General features: G+C 54.3%; 1 protein-coding gene across 5 annotated transcripts in view; it reads left to right on the plus strand.

Moving 5' to 3' along the window:
- CMKLR1 (chemerin chemokine-like receptor 1) overlaps positions 1 to 24975 on the plus strand; it is a 52103-nt gene extending 27128 nt beyond the window's left edge. For 4 of the 5 annotated variants that reach the window (XM_054695291.1, XM_054695293.1, XM_054695292.1 and 1 more), the window contains 3 exons: positions 5261 to 5351; positions 17565 to 17640; positions 18269 to 24975. In XM_054695291.1, the coding sequence (XP_054551266.1) occupies positions 17638 to 17640; positions 18269 to 19378 (1113 nt within the window). In that variant the 5' untranslated portion in view covers positions 5261 to 5351; positions 17565 to 17637 and the 3' untranslated portion in view covers positions 19379 to 24975. Of the gene's footprint in view, positions 1 to 5260; positions 5352 to 10660; positions 11400 to 17564; positions 17641 to 18268 lie in introns of those variants that run through there. The other variant, XM_037511023.2, reaches the window with a different exon arrangement.
- The last annotated feature ends 261 nt before the right edge of the window (positions 24976 to 25236 follow it).

A 25236-nucleotide genomic window follows, 5' to 3' on the forward strand; every position in this document is an offset into this window, starting at 1 on the left:
GCACCAGCAATTGACATATACTATTTCAGGGGCTAAGGATTTAGCAGTGAATAAAACAGACAAAAGTCTTTGCCCTCAATGAAGATCAGCTCTATGGATGCACCCACACCCAAGCCTTCCATGTTGGAGAGCAGGGTGCTGTTGTGGCCAGGTCTTGCCTCAGCTGGCAGGATGGCAGAGCTAGTCAGTCATTTGGGTCAGGAGTCTCTCAGTTGCAGGTGACAGAGACCCAGATCAAACTGGTTAAAGCAGTAACAGAACCCATGGTGGGGGGGTGGTTGGGATGGGGACTCTTCCATCCAGTGTCAGCATGGGATTCAGATGTGGCTGGTCTCCACCACTGAGCTCGGCTTCCTCCTATTGGTTTCTGTTAAGTTCTGCCAGGTGGTGGCACTGATGGTGTCCAGCAACTCAGGCTTTCATCCTTGTGGCCTCTTTTGCAGGGCATTTAGAAAGAGTCACAGGAAAGACTTTCATTGGCCCACTGACAGTCATGTGCCCAATTCCAAAAGCTGTGATTGGTGGCCAGGGGAATGTAGCATTCTCATTGGCCAGGCTTGGAGCAAGGGGTGGGGTCAGCCCTACAAGGTGAGAAACGACTTTTGACAAAGAAGAGGTGAACAGACTGGTGGGTTAGGGGGGCCTGCTTGGATTCTAGGGGGGCAGCTTATCAGAGTCTGAGGCTACCGAAATTTTTAGCTACCTTCTCTGGATAAAAGGCCAGTTTTTCTGCTGTTAAGGGGGTTATGCACATCTACACACACACCTTTGATTTATGTGTGAATTCCTTTCTGGGCTCACATGCCAGGAAGGAAGAAGGGACTGGACATTGCTGAGCCTCTGCTCTGGGTCACTCCCTAGGCTAAGCCCTGCCTGCTGCACAGTGGCCGGAGTGGGTGTAGGTTTTAGAAGGAAACTCCAGAGAGGTGAGTGGGGAGGAATAGAAGAATACGTGGGGTATAGGCCCTGGAACTGGTACCAACATCCAACTCCTGGTTCTGTGACTTGTGTGCCTGTGTGGCCTCGGGCAGGTTGCTTAACCTCTCTGTGCCTCAATTTCTTCATCGATAAAATGGGAACATAATACCCACTCTATCACTACTGTGTGGATTATAATAGTGAATGTGCATAAAACATTTAGAACAGTGCCTGGTACATTCAATTAGTGCTATCCTTTGCTTTGGTCTGTTTGGGCTGCTATAACAAAAATATCATAAACTGTTAGGAACAATAGAAATTTATTTCTCACATGTCCAGAGTCTGGGGAATCTAAGAGCAAGGCACCTGCAGATTTGGTGGCTGGCGAGAGTCCACTCCCAGCTTCATAACTGCCCCTCTTCTTGTTGTGTCCTCACAAGGTCGAGTTAGGGGTCTTCCTGAGACCTCTTTTATAAAAGCACCTTCTGTGGGGGCACCATCCTGCACTTCCCCAAGCCCCACTTCTGAATACCACCTTGGATGTTAGGTTTTCAACCTATGCATTTGGGGGCACACAGACATCACCTATTGCAGTCATTATGGTTGTTATTGTTTTACTGTAGGTGAAAGTGTGTGTGTGTGTGTGCATGTGTGTATTTAAAAGCAGATCACTAATGGTGGCATTCAAGGCATAACTGTAGGGTATATCACGCCTCAATTTTGGGGGGGGGTAGTGCCTTTCTGGAATCTAAAAATCAGATCCCGGAGGCTGCTCCTTCATCTGCACTTCCTGGAGGGCTTGAGTTGCTTGCCTCACACACCCATCCGAAAAGGAGCATATCTCGTGAGCTGCAGGCTCTGCTGACCCTTGGCATCACCCCACTGCTGCTCCTCCCCACCCCCATGCTGAAATACCCGGGTGAGAGAACTCCAGAAATGGGGGATGGGCATTGCCATGGTGACCAGGTTTCACCCCTGTCATCAAGGACTTAGAGGAGAGGGTGTGTCTCAGTCCCTGGGACTGGCCAGTGAAGACCCTCTGGGACATGACTTCTCCCATGAAGCCCCATCTGGGTATCTCTCACCACCCCCCAACCCGCCCCCGCCTCTGCTCATCCAAGACCTTCGAGCATTGGCAGTTGCCATGGAAACGGCTCTTGAGGCAAATCTACCCATGTGGGCTGAGGAAAAGTTCCTCAAGAAAATGGGAAGATTGCCAGACTCCCCAGCTCTCTGCTGGCATCTCTGGTTCCTGGAGCCTCCAAAACTGCCACTTGGGTATGGACCTGGAACTGGCAGAAGGCTCCTCATTCAGGTCACCAGGTCCCTTGCTAGTCTCCTGTCTCCAGTCTGGTCTTTCCAATGTAACCCCCAACGCCATCACCCATGTGGGCTGGAGCTGGGGTCATTTGAGAAAGATGAACACCCCTCTGTTTAAACCATTCATGGCTCCCTGTTGCCCACAGGATAAAGTTGATGCCTTGCAGAAGGTCTCACAATCTGAACCTCTTTTCTCAGCCATGTCTCTCCTATCTCTCCTATATGTGTTCTCTCTCTCTCTCTCTCTCTCTCTCTCTCTCAGTTCCCTCTATAAGAATGCCTTCTCTGTTTCATTTAGCAAAAGCCTTGCGCCCTGCAAGTCTCTGCTCAAATGTTACCTCCTTCAAGAAGCTTAACCCTGATTACCTCAGCCACTTCCTTTTACTTTGCACAGAGCCAGTGTCACAAACTCAGCAACTACAAGGCCAGCAAGAGACACGAATAACTAACTTAGGGATAGTCTTTACATGCACAAAGAGATGCACCCTCTCCTGTTAAAGCTGAAAGTAAGAGTGACTACGTTCAGATTTCTCTTATCAGATTGCTTATTCTGCAACAGCAGGCCTCCAGGGCCAACTCTGTGGTGAACTGGAGCTAACTCATTCTCCAGCCTCAAGGGAACATTAGGGTAGAGACTGTGCAGAACCCTAGCCTGTCTGTAAGGTAACGTGGTCAGTTTGTTGGAAGTCTGGACCTTGAGTGACATCTCAGAGCACTGACCCTGCCATGATCTGTTCCTGCATTCCCCTGGAGAATGTTCCGGGCTGGGCCATGCAACTGCTAGTATTTAACAAGTACCATACCCATTAGCAGCTTTTTGAACAGATGTTTCAATGCTTGGACCTAGGTTATTTCCTGAACCTGCCAAGCCTGCTCCTGCCTCAGGGCCTTTGCACTTGTGGCTCCCACCACCTGGAGTTCGCCTTCATCAGAGACAGTTCCTTGTCTCCTTCTCTTATTCAGGTCTCTGCTCAAAGGTGATCATTTCAGAGAGACCCTCTCTGAGCTCTTGGCCTAAAATAGCATGCCCTATCCCTCTTTATATTTTATTCATGGCACGTATCACCACCTGCTGTTCCGTTCATTTTATTTTTTCCGGTATTTGCATAGTGTTTCCAATAAACCCGGCATGCTTTAATATATTACCAATGTAAATTCATTTCATCCTTAACAACCCTGTAAAGGAGAAGCTGGAATCACTCTTCACCCCTGGCAGGAAAGCTCTTCACTCCTCTTTTTCCTCAGATGAGGAAATTGAGGCACAGAGAAGTGCATTGAATTTCCCAGGGTCACAGAGCTGGGAAGTGGCAGAGCAAGGATGCACACCCAGGCAGCGTGGCCCCAGCGGTGTTAGCCTTATTTATGCCGAACTTGTTTATGTTTGCGATCAGCTCTGCTCCCCTGAGGATGCCGGTCCCCTGAGGGAGACAGTGTGTTCCCTGCCATATCCCCAGATCTGGACCTGGCGCCAAATAGGTGCTTCATGAACATTTCTTGGAAGGCAGGAGGCAGGAAGACAGAGGATCAAGAACTGGAGGGAAGAATCCTTGGCCTCCGAGCTTTCCTGTCAGTCAGCCCAATGTCAAGGCCATCGTGTAGGAAGTTTCTCAGACTCCCAGAGGGTTTGAGTCAGCCTGTCTGGGAGGGTCCCTGCCCCACCCTCTCCCACCCTCCAATAGGGCTTCTGTTTTCTGACCTCTCCCAGCCACAGGTGCCAAACCGCACTCCTGGAACCCGGGGCCATGCTGAGCACATTTCCTCCCCTGATGGGGCCTTGGAGGAGAATGTTCCAGGCTGGAGGCAGGAAGTCTCTGGAACTAGGTGGCCTGAAAGTGAACGGGGCTGTTTGGCGGCCAGCGAGGGGCCCCGGGCGGGGCTGTCCTCTGCCAGATGTGCTGGGCCTGTGTGCTGCTCAGACGTGAGGAGACGAGCAAGGGGCCTGGGAGCTTGGTTGCCGGCTGCTGCCGTCTCCAATCCATCCTGCATTTCCAGACCCTGCTCCAGAGAAGGACTGAGCCCTGCTGAGTTTTCCCTAAAACAACAGGCCTTCTGAGGGAGCCCCGGAGCACGTGGCCCCGTTTCCCTGCTACGAGAAAACCCTCCCTTCCCTACCAAACGAATAACTAGTGGTGAGCGAGAGGCCAAGTACTTCCCCAGGCTTGTTCCATTGACTTCTCACAGTGTCTGATGCTCCAGAGGAGTCTGAGGCTCACAGAGGCGAAGTAACCTGCACAAGGTCACGCAGCCTGCGAGTGCTGGAGCTGGGGTCCAAACCTGGTTCTGGAGGAACCTGCTAGGAAACGGGATTTCCAGGACAATGAGAACAGAGGGGCCCATCAAAAGCTCAGCCTCCTGAGTTAACCGGTGATGAAAAAGATCCTGAACCCGGTGGAACCTCAGTTTTCTCATCTAGTCAAGAAGGGACAGTGGCGTCCCCTTGGCCCCTAGGAGGGCTGGCTGCTTGGCCACATGGGTCCTTTCCCGTCCTCACAGTGTAGTGGGCATCTCCGTGTCCTGGCCATGGAAATGGAGGCTTGGAGATGTGGGCGGAGGGCTTGAAGCCACACGACCAGGGTCATCCCCTGTGGCACGGTGGCCCTCTGCAGACAGGGGGGTGGAAGGGGCACAATACCTTGGTTTCCATGGGGGGTGGGGGGCAGGGGAGGCTTTAATTAGTGGAAACATGCTTTGCAGGGGCTCTTGCCAAGGATGTGGGGATGCCAAGAAGGGGCATGGGCCTGAGCCGAGGGTGGAGAGAGTCGGCAGCCTGGGCACTTCCTTGTCCAGCCAGGGCAGCGTGGGTCTTGGCGCGGGGCTGCAAGACCCCGCTGGCTGCACCCGGCTCCCATCCCTGCTCCGCTCCAGACACCACCCAGCTGGCCCTGGAGCTCTAAGCATTCCCGACACAGTCTTTTGCTCTGGTTCAGACGCTGCAAACGGGATGAGGCTTGACTTCCTCCCCACTGTGGGAAGAGGTGCTGCTGTGCTCGCAGATGTGTTGCAGCCTGATTTTTCTTTGCAGGTGCTGCTGAGCACTAACTGCACCAGGCACTGGATCCACACCGCTGTGTTACGACATGCTCACTCGGACCTAGGAAGCAGCTTTGAACTTGGTAAGTGTGGGCTCCTTGCCACCGTGCAGCTGGGAGTGGGGGATGCATCTCAGACACCTTGTCACAGTCATCAAGGACCACAGACGTGCCCATAGGGGACTGAGGGGGAGACTTGTAAATTAATTCCAAGGGGTCCCAAGAAATCACTTTGTCCAGACCCCCTGATTTCCTGGAAAAAGGTTGTATTATTACCATTTCATAGTTGACTCAACTATGGCTCAGAGAGGTAGACTGACTTGCCCAGGGTCACACAGCATGAAGCTGAGTCGTGCTATCTTTTTAGTGACTTCTGGCACAGGCTGGGAATAAACAGACACTTGGTCTATTCAACTCTGGCATTTTTTAAACTTGCAAGGGGGCCTTTGAGACTATCAACTCCAACTTCCTGGCTTAACAGATGGGGAAACTGAGGCCCCAAAGGGTCCTTTTATCTAAGGACATTTGCCAAGGAAAGTCTGTGAGAGAGAAAAGCGAGAGCACCTCATTCTTCATCTGGGCTCTAGTCTCAGCTCTCACTGGTCACTGATATGGGTGAGATTTACCTTCCCTGGGCCCAGCATCTCTGTGCCCTGCCTAAGCTCCAAGGCACCTCGGCAGAGGGCCTGCTGGGCTCCTGCACCCAGCCTGGGGCTCTGCTGTGAGTTCCAGGGGCCTGGAAGGTCCCCATTCATCCCACAGAGCAACTGGGAGTAGGGAGGGAGGAGCAAAGTCCAGTTGGGTTAGAAACCAGCTCAGAAGCTGGCCCCCCACTTACGACTTCTTCCTCCTCGCTGCAGACAGGCACCTCAACATGCCAGGGAGAAGCCATCAGTTGCAGGCAGTATCGGGGTCCTTGCAGAGGGCTGTGCTGGCCTGGATTTCGGGAGCAGGGCTGGACCAAGGGCTGGCTCCCGCTGGGAGAGGGCAGGGCGACCACCGCAGACCACATCCTGAGCAGCTCAGCAGCCGGGGCAGGCTTCCCCACACACTGTGTACACATCTCAGGGATTATTTGCATGAGTGGGCTCAAGGCTGACTTCAAGGGATTAAGCAAATGGGGTGCTGGGCCTTCCTGGCCAGTGAGACATAAGCAGTAGAGAAAATCTGTTTACAGCCCATCCCCAGGGGCTGGGCAGTGTTTATGGGGAGAGGCCCAGGCTCTGCCCTCTGGCCTGGGATACAGGCTGAGCAGCCGGAGGGACCTTGTGTTTGTACAGGGGACCCATTGTTACTAGTCAGCAAGGCTTTTGGCCTGGAAGGAGAGCCGCCCGTGAAAACACTCGTTGGGGGCCTTTTGTGGCTGGGAATGGGTGCTGGGGCTCCCATACACTGGTGGGGCTGACTTGGCAAGAAAGAGCCCGCCCCCCACCTCCCCCAGTGGCGGGGCCCAGGAACCCATGGCCAGGCGGCCTTCTGAGGCTGGGTCCAGCCCTGGTTCAGTGTTAGAGGAGGCAGGGGCCAGACCCTTTGGGGCTTAGGGACTTTGATCAGGGGTTTGTGTTCCCCTGAGAACTGGAGTTGCTGCTGCAGGCTCTTAAGCAGGGAGTGATAGGATGTCGTTTGCATTTTGAAAAACTCTCTCTTTTATTGACGTGACAGCACATGATCACAGTATATAGGCTTCAGGTGGCCAGTCTGGTCAATCAGTGTCCGCAGCCACCAGTTATGCTTCACCCTGACCCTGCACTTGGCCGCTATTACCCTGTTCCTCCACCACCCTTCCCCTCTGGTCGCCACTGTTGTGTTTTTATAGCCTGTTTGCTTTTGTTTTGTTCTGTTCATTTATTTGGTTTCTTTATCTCCCACATACGAGTGAAATCATCTGGCTCTGAGTTTTCTGTCTGACTTATTTCACTCAGCACGATGCCCTCAAGGTCCAGCCACGTGGCAAATGATAGGGCTTCATCTTTTTTATATTTGGGTATGTTCCCCTGCCTGCCGCCAAGTTCTTTTGTTCTTAATCAAGGTGGCTGAAAGACTGATTTAAGAAATTTTAGATTTTAGTAAATGTTCCCTACATGGGGGAAAAAGATCTCTCTGGCTACTTAATGGATAAAGGAATCCTAGAGAGAGGTGGTCAGGGTCCTGTCCCAGTGGTCCCGTGGGCAGGAAACACAGACAGCTTGGTGGGCTGTTTGGAGATAAAATGAGGAGATTGGACAGACGTGGGGACAGGGTAGTATGGGCAGCCTGGTGTCTTGATCAGGGTTTCAGCCTGAAGCTGATGAGCCACTGAATCGGGGTGCTTGGTGGGAGGTAGACAGCAGTGGGCAGTGGACAGTGCAATGATGCAGGGGCTGGGAAGCAAGGGGACCGTCCCCCGCAGGCTGAGGGCCTGGAGGAGGCAGGGCATGGCCACTGCCCCACAGCACCCAGGGAGTTTAGCTGCGGCTGATTCGTGGACACCCTGCAGAGAAGCTGCTGGGAGAAGCCTGACCTTGCTCTGCTCCTGCCACCCTCGCTGGGTCTCTCGTTGATCACAGCCAAGTAGCGGTCAGAGAGCAAGCGGGCTGCTGATGCTGCTCTTAGTGGTCACCTGTCGCCTGTTGGCCAGAGCAGGGGGCAGTGGATTTGGGGACAGAGCACCCCAGGGAGGGGGAGTGGCTCTCAGACTCAGGAGCGTTGTTTCAATGGCGGGAAGCCGGGCGTGTGGTGGGAGAGAGGATATTTTGGGGCATCCTGCTTCCATGTCTCATCAGTTACTGGAGGTTTTCTGGGGCCTCTGGCCTCTGAGCAAGCAGCTGGCCAGGTCCAGGGGTGTAAACTAAACTCCTAGCTTTTGCCCCCGGCAGAGTGCTAAGCTCAACCATGGCCCCATCCCAACCCAAGGAAGATGGGCCAGCCTGTCGGGCAGCCGGGCTTCCTAGCTCCGCTGCGGTGACTCAGCGAGAGCCCCACGTGGGCGTGGGACCAGGGAGGAAATTCTCTCCCGGCACGAGCTAATTCTGTCCTGCTGCTGGCAGCCAGGCCTGCTGCTGGAACATCCGCCGGGGCTGTGTGGTTTCGAGGTTCCCCAGACCCTCAGAGCGGGAGATCCAGGGATTATGAGCTCAAGGTGTCTCCTGGAGCCAGCTGTGGGGGCGGAGAGCCCCTTCTCTCTGGCCTGGAGGGTGAGGGGCGGGTGGCTGGGAGCATCCAGGGAGCTCTGCGGGCCTAGAGGGGTCTGGGGGAGACGGGGGCCTTTGTGAGGGGAGAGTGGGGCCTGGGGGGCCCTGGGAGACCCCTGCCTGGGCCTGGGCGCCTGGGCCCATGTCTAGGAGAAGGTCAGTGTTGGCTGAGAGGAGAACTGGGGTCTTGCTGGAGCAAGTGAGTGGCCGACTGCTGCCGGCTGCACTGACTGGGGCCCAGGAGAGGGATGTGGGCGGTGAGCTGGGGGGCGGCTGAGCTTCCAGGGGAGATGGGGCGGCAGCTTAGCAGGTGCTGAGTTTGATGCCCCTTGTGGCACCTGCCTGCTCAGAACGTCCTTTCTGTCAGGAGAGTGGTTGAGAGAGAAGACCTGTTCCACGGAGAGGGGAGGCAAGGAGAGGCAGGAAGAGAGGCGCACAGAGCTAGGGAGCGAGCGGCAGAGTCCTCGAGAGACAGAGGGCGCGAGGCCGCGACAGACACAGCGACTGGAGAGAGGGAGCGGGTCCTTGGTGGACTCAGGGCGCCCACTTGCCGAGGGGCTGGGGCCGTGACGCAGGGAGGAAGCGGAAGGCAAACATCTGCTGCCCAGATGCCGCCCCACCCCTGCCGGGGCCCTCAGGGACACGGGCAGCTGGAAGAGTGGGCTGGCCTCACATGGCCCAGCGGGTCCAGAGCCCTCACCGCTGCTTGCCAGGCATGTGACACTCCCCCCAGACCCCTGGCCTGGTCTCCGAGGGCCCCTGGTTAGGTAGGGCTGGTGACAGCGACCCTGTCGGCTCAGGGGGAGGGGAGATGAGAAAAAGCCTGTCTGCAGCGCCTGCAGTCTCACAGGGCCAGGGAGCAGCCAGATCCTTGCTTCTTGAGGGGCGGAAGAGTGAATGAGCCCCTCTGAAGGGTTTTCCCCGCAGCACCTGGGCTCCTGAGGCCTTTCCCACCCAGCCAGGAGCGGCAGGCAGAGGGCTTGTGTGAGAGGGGCTTCCAGGGAGCCCGGAACCTCGTCTTTCCCCTTCTGTAAAATGCACCACCTGCAGACTGCCAGACTGAGCTAGTGGGAGTTCTGGGCAAAGACCAGAGGGTTCTGGGAGATTCCACTGGGCAAAGACCAGAGGGTTCTGGAAGTTCCTAGGAGGTAAGGCAGGGAACAAGGAAAGTGAGCATTCGGCAGCTCAGCAGGTGCTGAGTTTGATGCCCCGCGTGGCACCGCCTGCTCAGAACGTCCTTTCTGTCCAGAGTAACTGACCTTGCAACCTGGGCCATCTGTGACCTTGGGCACAGCCCTTTCTCAGTCTCGGGTCCCTCAACTTCACTAGTGCTTCGAGCAGTTCCTGGAAAGCAATGGGGCCATATACATGTTTGTTTAATAAAAATTAAGCAAATAACATCTGCCTGAGGTTTTTGTTCTCCGAGGCTGGGGAACCAGATGTGGCCTTGAACCCGTGCCCCTTCCCCAGCGAGGGTCGGTGGCAGCGGTAGGGGTGTGGGCAGGGCCGTCTGTGGCAGGAGCTTCGACCTGGGAGCCAGCCGGTGGCAGCGGGGCTGGGCTGGCCAAGGAGGTGCCTGGGCCCTGGAGCGCATGGCGGCCTGGAAGCCTGGCACTTGGGCTGCTGCTGGGCTGGGGTCATCCAAGTTCATCCCCACCTAGCAGAGCAGGCTGGCAGGCGGGCCCTGCCAGGCTGCTGGGGCCCTCCCCACGCAAGGTCAAGGCTGCTTGTTTAGCCCTATGCCTGCCCAGCGTGGCTTCCTCAGGCATTCAGTGACCCAGGCATGAGCTGCCCAAGAGGGAACCCCAGACAGGGATTTGGGGTGCCTCTTTGGGGCTTTTCTGGGCCTCGGGGGGGTGGGCAGGCTGACACGACACGGCCACCCCCTCTGTCCATCCTCCTCTGCTTCGTTGGCCTCTGGAAGCCTCGGTGCTTTCCTTATTTTCTTTCTTTGCAGCCTTCATTTCCTTTCAGGCCCGTTTCCGACTCCTTCCCCTCCCACCTCCGCTCCCACGGAGCCGAGCTAATCTGTTCCCTGTGTATCTTGTTATTTGACTGTGTTCTTGCAAAGCACGCGCTCCTGTTTGCCAGGCCTGTTTTCAATGTACTTTTGCGCTATTAGGGTAGATGGTTTTAAGACTTAAGACACTCCGCGTTCCCTTGCTGTGCCTCTGCTTGGTGATCTGTCGCTCCAGCAGCTGCCTGGCTCTGGCGGTCCCTCTCCTGCCAGGGGCCTCCAGCTTCCAGCCATCAGCAGACGCCTCTGTGGCTGCCCAGTCCCCTGGATCCTGGACCCAGTTTGTGCTCGCTGTCTCCCCAGGGCCTCGCTCCTGACAGCCAGCACCTGTGGCTCTTTGTCGGCAAACTGCCCTCTGGGGCTGGGAGAGCCTGGGAACACAGCCACCCCCTTCCCCGGGACAGGGTGGGGAGATATAAATACTCTGCCTGCAGGAATGTGACCTCCATTGTTCCCTGAGCCCTGGCCCAAAGTCAAGGCCACCTTCCCTGGGGCTCTCCTGGCCCTGCAGCCCCAGCCTCCTCCCTTTCCCTATCCTACCTCTCCGCTCCCTTAGCATTTTTTTTAATACTTCCTTAATAAGCCAGGAGTCCTCATCTGAGGACTGGACAGCAGAAGCCAAGGCGTGCCTCCCCAGCTCTGTGCACAAGCGAGCCGTAGTGGGATTCGTGCAGGGCAGGGACACCCAACAGGGCTCATGGGTCCCCACAGCCTGGGGTCATCTCCAGGGGAAGGAGGTTCCAGGTTCCCTGCCCCACCCTAAGGAAGGGTGGAGCTGGGCAGGGAGGAGAAGCTAGAGAAGATGGGGAAGGAAGGATGGCGGTCAAGAAGACCTGGAGGAGCCACATGGAGCACAGACATGTGAAGAAGCCGTGCTTGCTTCTCGGCCCTGGACTTGTACCAGGACTTGGGGGACATGGAAGGAGGCACTTGACAGAGACGTGGGTGAGAGACCCTGGGGAGGCTGACAACGGCAGCCTTGATCTTGACTTGGATTTTGCTCTTTTCCTCCCAGGCTTGCCTGGCCCTTCTGCCCCTTTCCTGTGGGGCCCACCAGGAGGGGCCTTAGACTTGTGGCAAGTTTTCTGACCTCAGTGGTCCTGCTTTGGGCCAGCCCTGTTTGGCTGGACATTTACCCACTAGGGATGGGTGACTTTGGGTGCTTCATGGGAAACTATTTTATCTATTCTTTTCCTTCTCTTTATTGCACACTAATTGTATTAAATTTCCTTTGGGCCAACCCTGTTTGGCTGGACATTTACCCCAGAGGGGATGTGTAACTTTGGGTGTTTCATGGGAAAACTATTTTATCTCTTATTTCCCTTCTCTTTATTGCATACTAATTGTATTAAAGTTCCTTTCCTTTGAAGGTGTTATGCTCTAAGTATGTTTTGTCTTGATGCAGCAGATGGCAGAACCCATTTAGAACAGGCAGGTTTGGGGTCTCAGGGTGCCCCTCCTCCTGCCCTGGAACAGCATGAGAACTGTGGCCGTACCTGACAACTCTGAGGGGTACCTCCCCCCCACTGCCAGCTTTCTAGTTCTTGCCACAGCCTGGGAAACAGAAAATGCTTGTCGTGGTTTACACTTCAAATATTTGCACTTCTAGATATATGTAGTTGTGAGGCTGTGTGTCTGCCTGGGTGTTTGTATGGGTGCGGGCACACAGTGTGTGTACCTCTATGATTATGAGTATTTGGTTGTCTGTGCAATCATGTTTTGTGTGTGTGTGTGTGTGTGTGTGTGTGTGTCCCTTGATCAGGACAGGGCCTGGGCCCCAGCATGGGTGAGGATGTGGGGCAGAGAATTGGGAAGTCTCCTAGTGCAGTGAGCAGGCTGAAGAGCCACAGGTAGCAATGGTAAGCTGGAAAAATAATGACAAAGACTGGTTGGTGTTGGGAGCGGATCCCCAGAGCCTGAGCATGGGACTGCATTCTGAAGACAGGGCTTTAAAGAGGACACGGAGGTCAGATGGGGTGGCCGGGACAGCCACAGGGAGTGGAGTCAGGCCCCCACACCTCCCCAGTTCTGTTCTAAATGCTCACCATTATTTTAGCGCCTCCTCCCAGCAACCCTGACAAGTAGGCAGGGCGGGTACTGTTACTCAGGTGAGTTGCTCAGGTGGTACAGCGGGCCTCCCATAGCACCTCCCCCTGGCACCCGCTCCCGGGGGCCTCGGACTGCTGGAAGAGAAGGGCCGGCCTGGGAGTCTGTGCCCAGAGCCTCAGAGCAGACCAGCTCCGGGCACTGGCTCCAAATAGGTGTGAGTTCCTGAACTCACAGGAGAATCTGGGTAGGGACAGCTCATCTGCCCCCTGGGCTCTCTGGGGAGGCTGGGGGCAGAAAGGGGAACAGGTTGGTGCAAATTGACCTGCCTGCTTGGACAGTGACGGATGATGTCACCTTTGGCAAACGATTCCCATGTGTGCCCCAGATTGTCCAGAAACCTGAGAAAGTAGATTTCCTGAGAAGCCAGGACAACAAGAGCAACAAGGAGGTGTCCCTAGAGAGTGAGCCGGGGACCCCGGGACATCAAAAAGGCTGTGCACAGACGTGGAAAGATGGTTCCACTTTCTGAAAAGCAAGAGGGTAAGAGCAGGGTCAGAGCAACTGGGCTGTGAATTGGCCATTAGCTGAATGTGTGACATTATTTCACTTCTTCACCGTTACAGTGAGAGTAGTAGCAGTGTCCCTCCTGAGGATTGCTGGGGATGTGTGAGTTAATGCAATTAAAATGCTTAGTGTAGTGTTTGGGCTATTGAGTGCACTAACCAATTACTGCTTGTCACAAGGATGTGAAACCAATACAGATTAGACATAAGTATCAACCTAAACCTACATAGAAACCTGACGACCAACAGGGCTAGTGGCATTACTGCCCTTGACCTGCAAATGTGACTCTGAGCTTCCTTGTGGCCATATCAAAAAGGGAAATGTGATTGGTTATAGAACTTGGATGATCAAGAATGAGGACTCAGCCCAGTACCTCAGGGAAACAATGTTGCTCGGTACTCTGAATTCTCCAGGACATTTCTCACTGGGCAGGCAGTTTCAGAAAGGGCACCATGAGGGAGGCAGTGGGCAGCGTCATTGAGCAGGACTTCCACAGCGTTGTAGGCATGATTTTCATGTGACTGTTGCTTGTAGAAGCCTGAAGAAAAGGCAACGAGAAACCTGGGAAGGCAGCACAGGGGTCAACAGTGTTCGAGGATCAAGAATGTGCTATGGTCTGGGCCCAAGAGACTTTTCATTAGGATCTTTGGACGTCAGGCTCTGGAGTAAGACTTCCCAGCTGGGCGACCTCGGCCCAGTTGCTTTACCTCGCTGAACCTCAATATTCTCTTCTGTGAACTAGTTCTCTTTGTAGGACTATTGAGAACATTGAACAGACTCTTGCACAGCTGTGTTTTAGAGGGGGTGCTCAGATAAGAGTTGGCTATGTTATAGATAAGTTTGTAAATGCTGTATACACACACATATATATACGTATACATTATATATATATATACACACATGGAGATTCCATGTTCCCTGCTCCACCTAATGAAGAGTGGAGCTGAGACTTCAGGGCAAGTTAAAAAGGACTTCGGAGAGGACCTGGAGGAGGCACATGGAGCAGAGAGACAGGTGAAGAAGCCGTGCTTGCTTCTGGGCCTTGGACTTGTGCCAGGGACTTGGGGGACGTGGAGGGACACACTTGAAGGAGACAGAGACGTGGGTGGGAGACCCGTGGGGAGCCTGACCACGGCAGCCTTGATCTTGATGTTGATGTTGCTCCTTTCCTTCCAGACTTGCCTGGCCTCTTCTGCCCCTTCCCTGTGGGTCCCACCAGCAAGGACCTTAGCCTGGCGGCGGGCTTTCGGGCCTCAGAGATCCTGCTTTGGGCCAGTCCTGTTTGGCTGAGCACTTCCCCGCGAGGGGGTGGGTAGCTGTGGGTGTTCCACTGGCAAACTATTCTGTCTTCTCTCTGTCCACAAAATTCTACCACAGTTCTCTTCTATTGAAGTTCTTACACGCTAAGAATATGCTTTGTCTGAAGGCAGTGAATGGCAAACCCATTTAGACGGTGCAGGTTTAGGGTTCTTGGGCGCCCCTCGGTGTGCCCGCTCACATATGTATCTCCATATATATTTGTATAGTCATGCTGCCCCCCACCCACCCCGGTTCTGCCGTCTTCAAAGACTATGAGTAACGAGTTTTATAGCCCCTTCCAATTTATAATTGGCAAAGGAATCATTGCCATGTCACAGCACTCCAACAGCATGACTTCCTCCCAGCCCCCCCCTTGGGGCCCTCCCCCCTGGAGAGAGGAGGAGAAGGTTGCTTAGAGGATATGGAAGTCCTTGCCTGTGTTGCCCTGAACTTGCCCTCAAACCCAGGGCCAGGGAATCAAGTGGGCGGGACGCCCTGGTCTTCTGGCCCCTCCTGTCTTCCCAGACAAAGGCTTTGAGGAGGCGAGAAGGGCAGCAACGTGATAGTAACATCAACACAGTCTGCCGGGCAAAGGTGCGCACCCTGTGCCTGGTACTTCACCTGGGATGTTTAATCCTCTCAGCCATCCCCCAGGTTAGACACCACTAGGGCCGAGCAGAAAGGCAGCTGGGGTGCAGAGAAGACACTAACTTGCTAAGGGTCACAGGCGTTTCATGCCCACAGATGATGTGGACGCTGGGGACTGGGAGGGGGACTCATGCCAGTTGGGGACACCGACTCACTCAATTCCTGTTGGGATGAGGAATGAGGGGTGCAGGCACAGACCTGCTCAGTGGGTGTCAGCACCCCCTAGGGCCGGGGAGGCCTGGCCTCTGCTCCAAATGAAAAGATGTGGCCTCTGACCCCAGCTACTGCCAGCCCCGCTGGCCAGAGAGACGTGACGTTGTCTGTGTCCGGCTCGTCTCTGCAGAGACTGCATGGTTCTGGGTTCTGCCTTCTCGCCCTTCAGCAGAGCTCAGGCACCCGGCCCACTGCCAACAAGGGGGGTGGCAGGATGGGGAGATGGCCAGGTGTGACTTCTCCACCTTCTGAAGTCACACTCCTCTTTTAAATTCAGCTCAGAGATCTCCTGCCCCAGAAAGCCAGGGGTACCAGGGCTGGGGAACACCCCTCCTTGGGGCTGGTTGGGGTACCTGGCCTTGCCCTGGCCCAGTACTGTCTCTGCCTGTGACTCGGTGCTTCTGTGGGAAGAGACCCTGAGGAAGCCATTTCCTTGTTCCTGAGCCTGCACGGCCCAGCTCAGGGGACGTGGACACATTCATTTGTTCCCCAAGGACACACTCGGTGGCTGTCATCAAATCATGGTTTGGGGGGCAATGTAGATGATGGCCAAGAGCCCAGATTCTGCAGCCCTGGTTCAAACCCTGTCTCTCCTACCCGTCTGGATGCCTTAGGGCAGCGTCTCCCCCTCCCGAGGCCTTGTTTCAGCCCGTCTGGGCCCTTCAGGGCCACGACGTGCCCAGCACAGTCCCTGCTACACACTATCATCAGGCCCACCAGTCACACTTCACCTGACTGTGGAAATGGGAGGCAGCTGCTGGGTTCCCGTCTTCTCGTGCACTCTAGTGCCACACAGAGCCCTTGGGACGCCTCTAGAATACCATTCCAGCCTGCAGGGTGGGACAACACCCAAGCTGAAACCCGGAGTCTCCTGAGCCTAGCGTCTGCCATGGAATTTTCCAAGTGGTTTTTATTTAATAAAATCAAAAGAGGACTTTTATGCAATAAAATGTAACCTCAAACCCATTAAGGAGCAGTAATGAATTTATATGGAGGAAGGTTGGCGTTGTTTGTAAAGAAGCATCCATTGGCTGTCTTTTTTTTTTTCTTAAAGATTTATTTATTTATGCATACAAGAGCTGAGGCACAGGCCAGAGATGCAGGAGGGTGAGAGGATTCACCAGAGACAGAGCGGGGAACAGAACAGGCAGATTGACTGAAATACACTGCTGAGGGGAGCAGCGGGCGAGACAAGAGAGGTCTGCCTCGCCATGTGTGTTGCACCCTGGCAGGCCGGGGATAGAACTCATGCTGCAGAGGCTTGGATTGCTTCATAGTGCGGTGCTTAACGCCTTGCGCCACCAGGGAGGCCCCCATTGGCTGTCTTGCCGAGCTAAAACAGTTGCTTTGGAGCAGATGGGGAGAACTTAGATGGTGGAAAGTACATGGGCTCTGGGGGTGCCAAAGCCCTGGATTCAAGCTGCAGCTGGTATCCTGGGGCCCAATACAATCACTGGTATATGCTGAGGGTTTCCTGCATCCCAACGCTCACCTAAATGCTCCTCATTCCCGGTGCTGCTGTTCTTACTTATACTCTGCTTATAAATGAGAATTCCCATTTTACTGAGTGAAAACTGAGGTTCAGAGAGGGTAAGTCCTATGCTCAAAGCCACACAGCTGGTGAGTGGCTGAGGCTGGTTTTGAACCATACACGTGAGCTCAGCCTTCAAAACCTCCCAGGCTTGCAAGCGCCTGTGTCTCGGCTTGTTCTCCCATAAACCGGGAAACCGTCCAACAAGGTTATTAGGGGGTTGTGGGAAGTCCTGGTGAAGTTGTCTGGCACATAGTAGGTGCCTCATGGCTGTTTTCAGTGCTGTTGTCAGCACTGTTTTCAAATGGTGCTGACAGCAGGGCCTGTGTCCCCGAATACCCAGAGAGAATGAGGCTTCATCCTTGGGGTCTCAGTTTCCATAACTCTAAACATGAGTGATGACACCTGTCTGGAAAAGCCCCAGGGAGACGAAATGACATGATTGAATTACGGTTCTTAGCACATAGCAGGTGCTTCGGGCACATAGTGGGTACTCTGAGCAGTTCCTTTTCTGTCTCTGGGTGTCCATCACAACCTGGAATGGCATTTCCTGGTCCCCCTCCCCCAGATATATTTGCATCATGACATCTGCACCCTCTCCTCTGTTCCACCTTTGCTCAGGCTCTCAGCTGGGATTAGCTGTGGGGGACCCGAAGGGCCTGGATGATCGATCCTGGGTCCATTGCTTAGTCACTCAGCCTCTCCAAGTTGCTGGTTCCTCCTCTGCAAACTGAGCATAATCACAACAGATCATCTCTCTGGCTGAGACCTGGATCCAACCTCTGCCTCCTCTTTCTTCTCTGCAGGTGTTTCTAGCTGTGCACGGGGACTGACTAGCCGAGGACCCCCGCGGAAGAGCTTCAGACACCGTAGGAGCGCATGGTAAGGGACACTTGTGATCAGATTTCCCAGGGTACCAGTGGAGGACCACTGGCAAGGTGGGAGCACCGGAGAATGCCAGCTTGGCTGTTCTCTGGGTTTGGGACACACAGCTGGGACCAATTTCATTGCACCCCAATTACACAGCTCTCCTTCATTGCCATTGGCATTGTTGCAATTTTTGTGAGATGTTGGGAATTTGTTGATGAATGCTCATCTCCCTCACCAGACTGTGAGGGGAAGCAGAGGGTCCCAAGGAGGCAACAAAACATCTTGTCAAGAGGATAGGCTCTGAAGTGGGTTTAACTCCCGGCTCTACCTCTTCCCAGCTGTCTGACCTTGGGCAAGTGACTTAAACTCTGCACTTCAGTTTCTTTTTCTGTACAGTGGGGTTCATGACCTACCTCCCTACCTCATTGAGCTGTTTCAAAGATTAAAGGAGTTTGTATAGGTCAAGCCTTCAGACAGTACCCGGTGTTTAGGCAGTGCTGGAGAGGCTGAATAAAGTAAAATATGAAACAAGAAACGGTGAAACCACCAAATGGCCTTTTTTCAGGGAGGGCGTTGGGACCCACCTCTTAAAGCCCATTCCAATCAGGCTTCCCCTAACAGCCCCTGTGCTCCCTCGCAGACAATGGAAGATTATAACAACTCCCTCGTTTACGATGATGAGTATGAAGAGCATGACCCCATCGTGGTTTTGGAGGAGTTATCGAGCCTGGAAGGCGGCTTTGCCAGAATCTTCCTGTTGGTGATCTACAGCATTGTCTGTTTCCTCGGGATCGTGGGCAATGGCTTGGTGATCACCATTGTCTCCTTCAAGATGAAGAGGACGGTGAACACGGTCTGGTTCCTCAACCTGGCCGTGGCAGACTTCCTGTTCAATGTCTTCCTCCCCATCTACATCGCCTACGTCGCCATGGACTACCACTGGGTTTTTGGGAAGGCCATGTGCAAGGTCAGCTACTTCCTGCTCATCTACAACATGTACACCAGCGTCTTCCTGCTGACTGTCATCAGCTTGGACCGCTGCATCTCTGTGGTCTTCCCGGTCTGGTCCCAGAACCATCGTAGTGTCCGGCTGGCTTACATGGCCTGTGTGTTCATCTGGGTCCTGGCTTTCGTCTTGAGCTCTCCGACCCTCGTCTTCCGGGACACGGTCGATCGGCAAGGGAAAATCATCTGCTTCAACAACTTCAGCCTGTCAGCGGCTGGCTCTGCCCCACACCTGGCTCACCTCGGACAGGACCCTGTGGGCTTCAGCCAACAAATGGCGATAACCATCACTCGCTTCGTCTGTGGCTTCCTGGCCCCGGTCCTCATCATCACAGCCTGCTACTTCACCATCGTCTGCAAGCTACGGCGCAACCGCCTGGCCAAGACCAAGAAGCCCTTCAAGATCATCATGACCATCATCATCACCTTCTTCCTCTGCTGGTGCCCCTACCACACGCTCAACCTCCTGGAGCTCCACCACACTGCTGTGCCCAGCTCTGTCTTCCACCTGGGTTTGCCCCTGGCTATGGCCATCGCCATTGCCAACAGCTGCATGAACCCCATTCTCTACGTCTTCATGGGTCAGGACTTCAAGAAGTTCAAGGTGGCCCTCTTCTCCCGCCTGGTCAATGCTCTGAGTGAGGACACTGGCCATTCCTCCTTCCCCAGCCACAGGAGCTTTACCAAGATGTCCTCGGTGAACGAGAAGTCCTCGGTGAACGAGAGAGAGACCAGCATGCTTTGAATGCACAGGAGATGCCCAGCCGACACTCTCAAACTTGGAGCCCCAAAACCATGCCTTTTCAAGACCACAGCCGGAATGTCTTCAGCACCCCCATGAACTACTTCTGCATGGGTATGAACAGCGTTTAGGGCTGGGAATTCAGGGCTTGGGACCCTGTTCTTCATGTGGCATGTGGAGGAATGCCATCTTGGTCACAGCCTTACGCCAGCATCCCTTTTGGGGAGACTTGCCTTGAACAGTGCAAGGCAAAAAAGGGAGCATTCTCAAGGGCATTGCCATGGACAGTGGGATTAAGCTACCTACTATGCTCACCCCAGGAAAGACTCGAGCACTCCACATGCCCATTCCTGGTGTGAGCAGAGAATGTCAGAGTAAACCCAATGTCATGCAGCTCACACTCACCCTGTATACCTTAATCAGCTGTGGCCAGAAATCCCGCCACTCAAGCCTGTGCAAATGCCCAGCTTTCCTGGGAGGAAGAGGACCTATGAGGCCACCACCTTCCAAGGCCTGGCACTTGGCTTTCAGGTTAGCTGTGAAGACAGACAATAGGTCCTAGGGTCACGTGAGCTCTCTGCTAGAACAAGAGAAGGGGGGCTGCAGTGAGGACTCGGGTCTGGGGGAAGAAGACCCTTCAAAGAGCAGCTCACTCTGGAACTTTCCACACCATGGTGCTATAGGACTCAGCTGTTTTGGGGGGTGAGCAAGGGGTGGCACCCCGCTCTGCTCTTACTTTGCACTTCTTAGCGGGACAGTCTGAGATAGGTATGACTGCAGCCTCCACCTCTTCCCAGGGATTCTTCTCTCCTTCCTAATCCACTTGGTGTTGGCTGGAGGCGTCCAGAAGGAAGCATTCCAGGGCCAGGCATGGGAGTGGAGGTGGGGGCGTGGGAGTGGGCTGGGCATCCCTTTCTTCTCCACTGCCTCCAAGCCTTGCTAGACAGCGGCCCCAAGCTGGGTTCCACCAGCACCCTGGGAGCACATGCAGGACAAAGCAGAACCTGGAGCCTGATTCTGCGCAGAAGCACCTCTGTGCACAGCACACTACTTTCCTCATCTAGCGCGACAGCTTCCAGAGCTGCAGTGTCTGTCCCGCTTGCAAACGACAAAGCTCAAACTCGGAGAAGGAAGAAATTCATTCAGCATCACACAGTGAGCCAGAGACAGAGTTAAGATCTGAACTCAGCTTGGTCTGGCCCCAGAACCCTGTTCTTTTATGGAGAATGTATCTGTTGAGAATATTCTAGCCGATAATACTACCCTATGTTATTTAGCACTTCCTATGTTAAGCACTTTATATGTTATCTCATTTATTCCTACACCAGCCCTGAGTTAGGTACAATTATTACTTTGCCTTTACGTATATCAGAGGTTCACAGAGGTTTAGTAACTTGCCTGAGGTGCCCAGCTGGTCCCTGCCAAAGCTTGGATTTAAACTTACCCCTCGCTCAAGGAAAGTTGCAGAATCTTGGGGTTTTGACCATAAATATAGAATCCTCAGTGGGTTAATGCAAACATCTTAACAGCCTTTAAATCAGCTTTGCAAATCGTTCTCAAAAATTATCTAACAGGGCCTCCCTGGTGGCGCCGGGGGTTAAGACACAGCCTGTGAAGCTGTCCGCAGTCTCTGCAGCTTGAGTTTGATCCCCGGCCAGCCAGGGAGCAACCCACATGGCGCAGCAGACCTCTCCTGACTCACTCACTGCTCCCCTCAGCAGTGCACTTCGGTCAATCTGCCTGTTCTGCTCCCCACTCTGTCTCTGGTGAATCCTTTCACCACCACCCCACCACCACCTCTGGCCTATACCCCAGCTCTTGTATGCATAAATAAATAAATCTTCTTTAAAAAAAAAAAAAAAGATTCAACATGGCAAAGAAAATGCACTTGGCCTTCTTCCTTGATGCCCATCAGCATGCACCCAGCAGGACCCCCACCTCCTGCACCCCGGGAGCACTCCAGAAGGCAGTGGGGAGAGAATCCTGGCAGGAAGCAGCCTCTTGTGGACTCAAGGCCCTCTGGCCCCCAAATGTCCACATTCTGTTCTCTTGCAAATCTCTTAGTTGCGAAGCCAGCTCTCCAACAAGATACAGTGAACAGATGTAGTGTCTGCATGTCAGGCAGGTTCCCGAGGCCACGGGCTGTTTGGAATCACAGCTCATTAAGAGACAAATTGTTCCTTTTCTCCTTGGGTCTTCATGCTGATGACAAGGCAGCGCTGAATTGACCCCAGTTGGGGCCTCCACTTGCCTCAAACAGTCTGAACATGGGCAGTTTGAGAGCAAAAGGGGAGCCTGCAGGGCTGCCCAGTGCACCCCCCCCCACCTCCCTCTCCAGTGGAACAGAGGGAGCAGCTAAGGCACAAGGTGCCCTGGGCCCTCTCCAGGCCCCAGAGGGGACATCAGCCACCCGGGACTCTACCCCCCAGGGCCGTGCTGCTTCCTCAGGCCCAGTTTCTCGCTCCTCCTGGGCTGCGTGAAGGACAGGCCCAGCAGAGCTGGGAATCATTTTGTCACTGGGAAAGCTGATGAGCAGGAGCAAAATTCAAACCGGCTGTTTTCCCCTTTCGCGTCAGCCTCCTTCTTTCTGGCTGCCCACCAGTCTTCCTGCTCTGACTGTGGTTTCCCATTAAAAATCCAAATGCAGGGGCCTGCCGGGTAGCACAGCGGGTTGAGCGCTGCTCTGTGAAGCTGTCCGCAGCCTCTGCAGCGCGGGTTCAATCCCGGCCGGCCAAGGAGATTCCCACATGGCACAGCAGACCTCTCCTGTCTCGCCCGCTGCTCCCCTCAACAGTGTCTTCGGTCCTTCTGCCTGTTCTGCTCCCCACTCTGTCTCTGGTAAATCCTCTCACGCCCCACACCTCTGGCCTGTACCCCTGCTCTTGTATTAATAAATAAATCTTTAAAAAAAATCCAAATGCACCCACAACCGTCCCTTTAACCTCATCCTTACAGCTCCTTCTGAGGCCCTGGCAGGGGGCATGTATGCCCCGGGGCTCACAAACTGTGCTCACTTGCATTATTGCATAGGCAGCCAGCGGAGGCCCCTCCCATGGAGCCAGGGTCTGGCCAGCTGGGCCTCAGAGCTCCTCCCGGGTGGGGTGGGTGGCTGACGGGGCAGGGGAAGCAGGCAGAGGCACAAGAAGAGAAGAGGGTGCTTGGGGACAGGTCAGGAGGAGAGAGACGCATGGAGGACATGGAGAATGGCGATGAGGGAAGTGGCCGATGTTAGCCAAGTGCCATCAGCAGTCACAAAGCCTCATCAAACTATCAGAAGGGTCTTGCGGGGAGGCCCTCCGCAGGATGGGTGATGCAGAAAGGGCCCGCCTCCCTTGTTCGGGGCCACACAGGCAGCAAACCACAGAGCTGGGCTGTGAGCCGGTTTTTCTGCCTGAGCTCCTGTGCCCAGAAGCTTCCTTCCACACGTTCATCCATGCATCTGCTTACCCACCCATCACCCACCAGCCTAATCCCCTTAACGTCCCGCCCATTTACCCCAACATCCCTCCACTCATCTCTTCCCACACCTGTCAGGCACCCATCCATCTGCACACCCAACTCTGCACCCATCCTCTCCTCCAGGTCATAAAATTGATTTAATACCTACTCTTTGCCAGGCCCCGTGGCTGGCACTGGGAATACGGGCATGACCAGGACGCACACAGCCTCTGTCCTCGTGAGCTCGTTCACTGGCTAGTGGGAGAGACAGCCAATAATTTTTAAAAACACACCCCAGTGGGAAAGACAATAGTGCGTGCTGCACTCATATGATAAAGGTCTGACCTTGCTCCAAGGCCAAGGAAACTCCCTCGGGGAAGATGCAGGAGATGTGCAGGCCGCAGGCGTGGGCTTGGCGGGGTGTGGGAGAGGGGACTCCCCGCAGAGGGCACGGCGTGGCCGGGGCCTGATGTGGTAGAGAGGAGGGCGAGGCCAGATGCAGGGTGAAGGGGCAGCCTCTGCAGGCGAGTGGCCTGCCTGGACCTGCGTCTGGAAGCGAAGCGGCTGCTCTGGGGAGGGCAGAGCGCGTCAGGCAGGAGGGGGCCCCCCCCGCACTGTCTCCAGGGGGATCGTGATGGCGTGTGGCCTGCCAAAGCCACGGTGGAACTCAGAGATTACTCAAAAGCTCCCCACCCTTGGTCAGGGGAGCAGTTAGTGAGACACCAAGCCAGGGCCCATTTCAGCTGCGCAGAGTCCTCGCTGCATTGCTTTATTGACGGAAATTAATTGTAAATATTATTCAAATTTACCTCCCAGTGCACAATTATATTTCTCAGGGGAGCCCTCTGAGCACATAATAAAGCCCTATAAATAATACATATATTAACCTAAGAGGAAGGGAGGCATGCTAATGCAGCATCGCCCACCGCGATGCGGGAATTTATGCAGATGAGACTCCCAAGTCACTGGATTCAGGGCTTGACTTCAGAAGTCTCCCCGAGTCCTTTCCTGGGGACTCACCAAGGTGTGGGTTCCCTCTAGGCCCTTCCATTTTCATTATCTCACTGAGTCCTTATTATCTCCGCGTGCAGAGGAGGAGATCGAGGTTCAAAGAGGTGCAGTGCCTTGCCCAGTGTCACACAGCCAGTGACAGCTACGATGTGACCTGCGGTCTGATTCCCAAGCCACTCGCACACATAAGCTCTTCTTTGAAGAGGACGTCCCTGGAGGGAGCAGAGCAAGGTGTGATCTCTCCCCAGAGCCTGTTCTAAGGAATTGGGAGCGGGGAAAGTCACTGAGGGGTGACTTTTTCCTTTGGGAGGAAATAGTGTCCTGATGGGTTTATCACTTCCTCTTAATCCTGGGGATCTTAAGATTATTGTTTGGGGGCCTCCCTGGTGGCTCAAGGGGTTAAGCACCACACTGTGAAGAAATCTGCAGCCTCTGCAGCACGAGTTCAATCCCCAGCAGGCCAGGGAGCAACCCACATGGCGAGGCAGACCTCTCCTGTCTTGCCTGCTTCTCCCCTCAGCAGTGTATTTCAGTCCGTCTGCCTGTTCTGTTCCCCGCTCTGTCTCTGGTGAATCCTCTCACCCCCCCACCCCACATCTCAGGCCTGTACCCCAGCTCTTGTATGCATAAATAAATAAATCTTCAAAAAAATTATTGTTTGGAAGAGGCTCTATTTCATCAAGTTCATCTCTGCCCATGTTCCCATTTTATAGATGGTAAAGTTGAGGTGTCTTTGCAAATAAGATTGGGAGACCGCCTCCATCACTGCTGTGAGATTCGGGCAAACACGCTCGTGTGTCACTTTTAAAGACCTGGGCATTCACCAAACTGCCCTCTTCATGTTTTAATTTGCTGACAAAGGCTTTGGTGCTCAGCCACCCAAGAGGGCCTCTGCTCGGGATCTGGGAATCACTGTGAAGTTTCCAGCAGAATCCTGGCTGACGTGGAGGCAGGAGATCTTGGAAAAACCCAGTACGGGGCAAAGACACACTGTATTTAGGGCAAAAACTTTACCCTTCAAAGATGTCCTGGATACAGGTGAGGGATGCTCTCTCTTGATCTAGTGGTGGTTATGTGATTTTCTGTGCAAAAACCCACTTATCTGTACATATAAGTTGGATGCACTTACTGTATTCAGTAATGCCACAATAAAAGGTTTTTTTTGTTGTTGTTGTTTTTTTTTTTTTTTTGGTGGGACCCTTGTTGGCGGCCAGGGAAGGAACTGGCGCTGCAGAGGTTGCGGGCAGCCTTGCAGCCCAGCGCTCAACCGCTGCGCCACCAGGGGAGGCCCTGAAAGTATTTTTAAAAGTAAAGTAATTCGGGCCTCCCCGGTGGTGCAGCAGTTGAGCGCTGGGTTGCGAAGCTGCCCGCGGCCTCTGCGGTGCCGGTTCGATCCCCGGCTGCTCCCCGGC

The sequence above is a fragment of the Talpa occidentalis genome, unplaced genomic scaffold (assembly GCF_014898055.3).
Source record: "Talpa occidentalis isolate TD23 unplaced genomic scaffold, MPIMG_talOcc4v2.1 talOcc4.14, whole genome shotgun sequence".
NCBI classification, from domain to species: domain Eukaryota; kingdom Metazoa; phylum Chordata; class Mammalia; order Eulipotyphla; family Talpidae; genus Talpa; species Talpa occidentalis.